The sequence below is a fragment of the Camelina sativa genome, chromosome 12 (assembly GCF_030686135.1).
Source record: "Camelina sativa cultivar CO46 ecotype springtype chromosome 12, ASM3068613v1".
Lineage (NCBI taxonomy): Eukaryota > Viridiplantae > Streptophyta > Magnoliopsida > Brassicales > Brassicaceae > Camelina > Camelina sativa.
In genome coordinates, this window is record NC_141891.1 from 29,151,605 (window position 1) to 29,160,473 (window position 8,869).

The following is an 8,869-nucleotide window of genomic DNA, read 5'->3' on the forward strand; positions in this document are numbered from 1 at the left end:
GTATGGAAGTTACGTTCCACCCTCGTCCTCCACGAATCCGCAGCAGTAGGATCTACACCTCCTGAAAACTGCTCAGTACGCAACCGACCCATCTCTGTCAACATGCTGAGATAACGAGCATGGACCCCCACATCCGCAGCCACTGGCTGCCGCTCCTCCGCCACCACTGGTGGCACTACCTGAGCCTGAGCCGGTACCACTGTGGTAACCGCGCCAACACCTCTGCTAGCATAGCCGCAAAGTCAGTACCAGGGACTCCACCCGCTGGGACTCCCACGCCCGGGACCCTAGCATCACCGGCCACTGGAGCATCAACATCGCCCCCTCCTGCCACACTCACGGAATCCCCCGGAACACCCTGCGACTCGCCAACACCCTCAGCTGCCACACTCTGGTCCTCGGTCTCACTAACCACTGGGACTCTGCCCCTACCACGACCACGTCCGCGTCCATGACCACGTCCGCGTCCATGACCACGTCCGCGTCCACAACGACGTCCGCGCCCACGACCTCGACCAGCCACAGCCTCATCTCTAACCATCTGCACTACCATGAACGAAAGGCTAAACAAACAATTTCAATTGGTGGCAACTTGTCCTGTGGGAAGGTTGTTAAAGGGTGAGGACCAGGGTTCGAGGAACGCCTGGCGCACCAATAACCTACTGGTGGATGTGGATTTCCACAGTGATGGGTTAGGATCGATGCCCTGCAGGGCCAGCTTGGGGTCCGTTTGGGCGGCTAGCAGTGAGGCTAGTGGGCTAGCAGTGAGGCTAGTGGGATCCACGGGACGGGTTGTTACACAAATGGATGCACGTCCTAACAAATCTCTAAACAAATCATTTTTTATACCTAATCATTTAACCAAATTCCTTACGTTTTCCATATTAACAAATTTAACAAGATAAAAAAATATACAAAATAAGATTAAAAATTTAGATATATCCACTGAATTAACAAAGTAATAATTAGTTATACCAAATTGACATACATAAACTTATTTTCATGACAGAATAAAAAGAACAACATAGAACTTAAAACAATATATGCTATATTTATTTAAAACTTATATAAATTTATAAAAATACATTAAGATTATTAACTTGTTCTCTACCACGAATCCTATTCTAGTCTAAAATTGAATTGAATACACATAAAACGATTAATTTTAAACTTAAATATGTTTTTTATTTTTTTTTAAACCCAACCTGAATACTTAAAATCAAAAACATTTAAACTCTAAAAAATCGTTTATGTATATTCAATCAACTTTAGCCCACACAAAACTACGCTGTATTAAAAAAAAAGGAAAAGAAAAATTATAAGGAAGACGTTAGGTATCCTTCAATCACCTATATAATAAAACGGAAGTACACAACCTTTTTGATAGACGATATAATTTTTATAAGTTGGTTACAAAATATGTTATAGATTAAATATAGGTTGGTTATAAAAAAAAGTTATAGATTTAATTGGTCAATATCTGGGCTATATGAATACACTTAAGCATATCCTAAAGAATCCTCTTAAAGAAAAAATCTTGATTATTCCATATATTGTTATACTGTTAGACATAAAAAATATACTGTTAAGCGTAAAAAGGAATAAAATCTTGGCAAATAATCAAGTTTAATCGTGATTTCCAAGATTTTATTGTGCAGTTGAAAATAATATCTTACCTAACACTCTTCCAAATTTTTAATATAAATCATTCAGATCTCCATTCACCAAAATACATATCTCATATTCATACAAAAAAAAAATAACAATCGTTTCTCAGTTTACAATGTTAAACCGTCATATAAATTAATTATATAAAATATATTTTATTTTTAAATTATAATATAAATAAAAAAATTGACACGTGCTCTAGCACAGCCCTGATCTAGTCTGTTTTATTAAAACGGAAATACATTTACTAATATAACATTGTATTTGTAAGATTTATATAATAAATCCTTACCATTTTAATAAATACGACAATTTAAATTTATTATTCGAAATACAATAATATATATACATTTCCTTACAAATGGATGCACATCTTAACAAATCTCTAAACAAATCATTTTTTATACCTAATCATTTAACCAAATTCCTTACGTTTTCCATATTAACAAATTTAACAAGATAAAAAAAATATACAAAATAAAGTTAAAAAATTTGGATATATCCACTGATTAACAAAGTAATAATCGGTTATACCAAATCGACATACATAAACATATTTTCATGACAGAATAAAAAGAACAACATAGAACTTAAAACAATATATGCTATATTTATTTAAAATTTATATAAATTTATAAAAATACATTAAGATTATTAACTCGGTCTCTACCACGGATCCTATTCTATTCTAAACTTGAATTGAATACACATAAAACGATTAATTTTAAACTTAAATATGTTTTTTTTTAAAACCCAACATGAATACTTAAAATCAAAAACATTTAAATTCTAAAGAAATCATTTATGTATATTCAATCAAGTTTAGCCCTCACAAAACTACGCTGTATTAAAAAAAAGGAAAAGAAAAATTCTAAGGAAGACGTTACGTATCCTTAAATCACCTATATAATAAAACGGAAGTACACAAACTTTTTTGATAGACTTTATAATTTTTATAAGTTGGTTACAAAATAGGTTATAGATTAAATATAGGTTGGTTACAAAAAAAAGGTTATAGATTTAATTGGTCAATTTGTGTGCTATATGATTACACTTAAGAATATCCCAAATAATCCTCTTAAAGAAAAAATCTTGATTATTCCATATATTTTTATACTGTTAGACATAAAAATATACTGTTAAGCGTAAAAAGGAATAAAATCTTGGCAATTAATCACATATATTCATGATTTCCAAGATTTTATTGTGCAGTTGAAAATAATATCTTACCTAACACCCTTCCAAGTTATTAATATAAATCATTCAGATCTCCATTTACCAAAATACATCTCTCATATTCATACCAAAAAAAAAATGACAATTGTTTCTCTGTTTACAATGTTAAACCGTCATATAAATTAATTATATAAAATATATTTTAAATAAAAATAATTTTAACGCGTGCTCTAGCACGGATCCTGATCTAGTCTGTTTTCTTAAAATGGAAATACATTTACTAATATAACATTGTATTTGTAAGATTTATATAATAAATCTTTATCATTTAAATAAATACCACAATTTAAAGTTATTATTCGTAATACAATAAATATATAAACATTTCCTTACAAATGGATGCGCATCTTAACAAATCTCTAAACAAATCATTTTTTATACCTAATCATTTAACCAAATTCATTAGGTTTTCTACAATATTAACAAATTTAACAAAATAAAAAAATATACAAAATAAGATTAAAAAGTCTGGATATATCCACCGAATTGACAAAGTAATAATCGGTTATACTAAATGGACATACATAAACATATTTTCATGACAGAATGAAAAGAACAATATAGAACTTAAAACAAGATATGCTCTATTTATTTAAAATTTATATAAATTTATAAAAAAATACATTAAGATTATTAACTCATCTTATTCTAGTCTAAACTTGAATTGAATACACATAAAACGGTTAATTTTAAACTTAAATATGTTCTTGATTTTTTTTTTAAACCCAATCTGAATACATAAAATAAAAAATTTTAAAGAAATCGTTTATGTATATTCAATCAAGTTTAGCACATACAAAACTAGGCTGTATTAAAAAGAAAAAGAAAAAAAAAATTCTAAGGAAGACGTTATGTATCCTTAAATTAAGAATTTAAGATGAGATTAGTTTGGCGTTTTCGCTCATGTCATTAGTAAAAGAAATTGTTTACTAACGACAGCCACACCAGTCCCACTCACAAAATCATTGACAATCACACAACTTAATAGTTAGTTTCAGTTCTGTCTCGCTTCTGCTGAAGAACGAAAATGGGAGATAACAAGGAAGTCAAGCGATGGAACTTCGGAGCTAACGAGGTAGTCGAACGATCAAGCTCATTTACCATTCGTGATTATCTTAACAACTTAATCAGTAATCTCGATGGTCGCGACAACAGGCCTGTCATCCCCCTCGGACAGGGCGATCCTTCTCCGCTCCCGAGCTTTCGTACCGACCAAGCCGCTGTTGAAGCCATCTGCGATGCTGTTCGCTCCACCAAGTTTAACAACTATTCCTCTTCTTCCGGTATTCCTGTCGCTAGGAAGTAAGTTTGCTTTTTCTCTTCTTCTTTCTTGTCCTTTGTTTTTTTTTTTTTTTGTTAGTATCTCTAAGGGTCTCTGTTCTTGCTTCATGAATACTCAAAGACAATAAATGGTTAAATCAATGAGATCCTTACATGCATGATTTCAATTTACATCTGTATTTAGATCACATTCGCAATGTTTTCATGCTTGTTTCACATTTGTAATATATTGTATAATCAGAATACGTATAAACTTATAAAGGTTTTGAGAAAGAATTAATGATTTGGTTGTTTCTGTTCCCAATCTTTTAATAGGGCTGTTGCAGAGTACCTCTCCCGTGATCTCTCTTACCAGATATCTCCAAAAGATGTCCATATCACAGCTGGTTGTTTGCAAGCCGTTGAGATTTTGATATCCGCGCTCGCAACTCCAGGTGCCAAAATCCTGCTGCCTAGGCCTTCTTACCCGATGTATGATTCCCGAGCGGCGTTCTGCCAACTTGAGGTTCGTTATTTTGATCTCCTACCAGAAAATGGTTGGGATGTTGATCTTCATGGAGTTGAAGCTCTTGCGGATGACAAAACCGTTGCTATTGTTGTTATCAACCCTTGCAATCCATGTGGAAACGTGTTCTCTCGCCAACATCTTCAAAAGGTGCACACTTGCTTTATAATATTAGTGGTTCTGTAGAAACACTTTAAATCATCAACTTGGGCTCTCTCTCTCTCTCTCTCTCTCTCTCTCTCTCTCTCTCTCGGTTTAGTTGTTTTGAATTTGTTATGGAAATGTCTTTTTGTTGTTTATATGGTGGATGAAGATTGCGGAGACGGCTTCCAAGCTTGGAATACTTGTGATCGCAGACGAAGTCTATGACCATCTTGCCTTTGGGGACAAACCATTTGTGTCCATGGCAGAGTTTGCAGAGATAGTGCCTGTAGTTGTGTTAGGTGCCATATCTAAAAGATGGTTCGTACCTGGCTGGAGACTTGGCTGGATGGTGACTCTTGACCCTCATAGCATCATGAAAGATTCTGGGGTTTGTTGCTTTAACGATTGAGTTACGTTTTGTTGACTTAGCTAATATCATCTGAAGAATGTATTTGTGATCAATCTCTATTTTGTTTATCATTTAGTTTGTTCAGAGTCTTACCAATGTCCTCAACATGTCGACGGATCCTGCAACGTTCATTCAGGTATGTTGATGGGATGCGTTAATGTTGAATCATGGCCGGTAAGTATAATACATGCATGTTTCTGTCAAGAAAAGTAATAAAATTTTAATGTTTGGTCCGAGCCAGGGTGCAATGCCTGATATCATTGGGAATACAAAGGAAGAATTCTTCTCATCAAAACTCGAAATGGTTAGAAAATGTGCTGAGATTTATTACGAGGAGCTTATGAAAATACCTTGCATCACTTGCCCTTGCAAACCCGAGGGGTCAATGTTCACGTTGGTAATGAATCGATAAGAATCAAATAACTTATATGCAAAGCTCAAGATCAAGCTCATAGGCTAATCCCTTTGATGTACAGGTGAAGTTAAACCTTTCGTTTCTCGAAGATATCAGTGATGATTTGGACTTCTGCTCCAAGCTGGCTAAAGAGGAACCTATAATCATCTTACCAGGTGATATTATGGTTTTTCTTAACGAGCTTTCTTGACAATTATGAGCTGTTGAATTACTAATAGAGAATCGATGCTGTTCTTGCAGGTCGAGCTGTTGGGCTTGATAACTGGCTACGTATCAGCTTTGCAGTTGAGTTCGAGCTCCTCAAAGAAGGACTTTCAAGGCTAAAGAACTTTTCGAAAAGACACTCCAAGAAGTAGCCATGAGAACTGAGACCCTCTCATTTTCCAAAGCTAAAGCAAATTAGATTTTGCTTAGAGGCTTATTGCACAATAATATTGTTGGATTTGTAATAAATTTGCACAAACAATGATACAATAGTGCCAACAAACAGCAACATGATCATTAGTTATCTTGCATTATTTACAGTCAAAGCAAGGTTTGGTCAATTCTTGCTCGAGTCGGATCCCCTATTGCGAAAAATTAGTCATGTCCAGTTCCTTTGGAGGATCCATGGATCCATAAGTGAATCTACAACCACTTCTATTCTTGGAGCTGAGGTATATAAAGAATGGGCCTTTTGATTCCTTTCGTCCAGTGGTTCTGACATCAGTCTTTTCACGTCGAAGTCATGGGTTCGATTCCTATACTAGCTAGGTACTTTAAATTTCACCGAGGCTTATATGTTTAATATTATTGGCTGATGTCACTAAGAATTAGCAACTTTTAGTTGGCTCGCAGTCTTATATATCTCCTTTGTTTTCCTTTACAAAAGATAGAATTGAGACAAAATGTGATAAACACATCAGTTGTATCTGTCTAAGACATTTGTCGGCAATGAGCTAGCGGAGCTTTTAGAGGCGAAGGCTTAAATTGGTGCTATATGCGGTGCGTGCATGCATGATAAAATAGATCGAGAAGAATGTTATTAAGTGCTATTTATGAGGGAGAAATGCATTAGACATGAAAAACAATGAAAATGAATGCATGTCGCTAGGTGTTAGCCCGACTAAGGTCCGATCAAGAGAAAATCACTAATTCACTAATACCGATTATCTTTTTCGCTGATTTATGAAAATAAATAAAATAACATGAGAGACAAAATTGATGAATGAAATACTCCAATCACCACTAGGTTTTAGGGCATTGCCATCAAAGGTTTTAACCAAAGTTTGTTAAAACATATTTTATTCTAAATTTTAGAAAAAAGTAAAATTAAGAACTTATTAAGAAATTTTATTATTTCATGAGTCCATTGAAGGTTGTTAAATTTGGAGTTTTTAAATAAATTTTTTTGTTCTTGATTAAAAGAGATTTGTTTGCCTGATTCTGATTTTTCTTGTTCTTCACATAAGCTCCAATGCAATCATAGAGAGCTCAAATGAATTTCCCGCAGCATCAAAGATCTTCATTAGTTTATGGAAAAGTAGCTACATATATGGTGAGCTGTGACCACTACATTACTTTAAAGTCCCATAAACCAAATATCTTTGTGCAAAATTGCACACAGCTACTTAAAGTAGAGCAAACATGATGAATTACTTGGGGAGGAATCATGTTAAGAGGGGCCTGACCATAGAACATTTGTTGTCCAATACCAGGACCACCCGAGGATACATTGGCATGCAGGAACCAACAGATGGCGGCATTGCAACTGGCCTCACTTGGGAGAATTGAGCCTATTCACATCATGTAGATTTGAAGTCTCAAACACAACCAAAAACAGAGGAAAGAAACAGAACCGCAATGCCCATCAATCATAAAGTTCTTAGCTGTTTCAGTAGGGTGATCTTGCATATGTTTTATACTTGGAAAGGCCTTGACCTGTTGCTCAAGGAAAAAATGACTAATCTCAAACATTTTGAGAAAATTTTACCTTACCTGTCAAGACCAAGAACGATACAAAAAACACTTTCAAGCATCAAGTATTGTTCTGCTGCAATCAAATGGAAAAAATGAGGGAGGGATTATATTAACATATTTTCAAGCATCAAGTATTGTTTTGCTGCAATCAAGTATTGTTCATACTTTCAACGGAAACAAAAAGACTAGCCAACCTAACAATCTCAGACTTTGAGAACAAGTGAGAACCAAAATAATCAATCAATATGTCATAAACAAGATTGTCTTTGGTCTGATCAACTTGAGGTGCATAATTGCTAAACGAACGCTCACTAGTAGTAGCAATAGTTCTTGACATTGAGCCTGAACCAACCTGGTAAAGGATATACACAAGAACGGAGGAGACCACAATTAAGTATTGATTTCACATCAACACACACATATATTAACATTCATCAAACACTTACAAAAGAATCAGATTCTTATTCTAAATCAGAAACAAGGTTTCTTATCATCAAACAAAGTATTCAATGCAAAGTATTCAAACAAACAGATCAATTTCAAATTCCCAAACAACTATCATCATAAATTTTACTAGCATTAATTCCAATTTGTAGAACCCTAATTTCTTCTCACATAAAACTCGAATTCATGTCGATCTAGAAGTGAAATCAAAGAAATCATTACCCAGCTTTTTCGATTATTTCACCTCTCAATTCTTCGCTTCTTCTCCAAAGCTTTTGCCATCGATCAATTTGAGAGACGAAAGAGAGACTATCCTCTGTTTTTTATTTTTTCTTTGAGGTGGTACAAAAATTCAGAATCAACTGCTTTCACAATTAATTTAACAAAAAAAAAGAGAGACGAGAAAGAGAGAGGACGAGAGAGACGACAGAGAGAAATATATATATATATATATATTTTTCTACCAGCCAATCAAAAGTTGACACACATGGGTTTCTAAATGAATCTAAAACATCTTATATAACAATCGATGCTTAGTAAAATTAAGCTTTTTGCATTATATATATTCTGTTTTATTATTAGCAAACTTGTAAGATACTTGTTAAATCCTTTGATGGGCTTGCCCTTAGTGTTTTGAAAAGGACAAAAAAAAAACCCTGTTATTTACTATAATTTTTACAAAAATACTCAATATAAAATCATATACATATATACTTCCATCAAACAAAATTATGAATTTTAATCCAACCGATGACAAAAATACTCAATATAAAATCATATACATATATACTTTCTGTAATTATCGTTT

The 8,869-nt window shown here is 33.9% G+C and overlaps 1 protein-coding gene and 1 long non-coding RNA gene across 3 annotated transcripts; one reads left to right on the forward strand and one right to left on the reverse strand.

Annotated features, from left to right (window-relative positions):
* The first annotated feature begins 3,743 nt into the window (after nt 1–3,743).
* On the forward strand, nt 3,744–6,203 carry LOC104732579 (tyrosine aminotransferase). 2 transcript variants are annotated; one of them, XM_087477932.1, is made up of 8 exons: nt 3,869–3,979; nt 4,060–4,206; nt 4,501–4,840; nt 5,004–5,222; nt 5,320–5,379; nt 5,485–5,640; nt 5,720–5,813; nt 5,899–6,203. In XM_087477932.1, exons 3-8 carry the CDS (start codon nt 4,655–4,657, stop codon nt 6,012–6,014), a joined length of 831 nt encoding a protein of 276 aa, XP_087334058.1. In that variant the 5' UTR covers nt 3,869–3,979; nt 4,060–4,206; nt 4,501–4,654; the 3' UTR covers nt 6,015–6,203. The 2 variants fall into 2 exon arrangements, with proteins under 2 accessions (XP_010450440.2, XP_087334058.1); XM_010452138.3 differs by having other exon boundaries at nt 3,744–4,206.
* Nucleotides 6,204–7,701: 1,498 nt separating this feature from the next.
* LOC147931037 (uncharacterized) lies at nt 7,702–8,486 on the reverse strand. Its single transcript, XR_015574088.1, has 2 exons — nt 8,284–8,486; nt 7,702–7,969 (listed from the first exon to the last, which is right to left on the reverse strand). It is a non-coding gene; the product is annotated as an uncharacterized LOC147931037 (long non-coding RNA).
* Nucleotides 8,487–8,869: the final 383 nt, after the last annotated feature.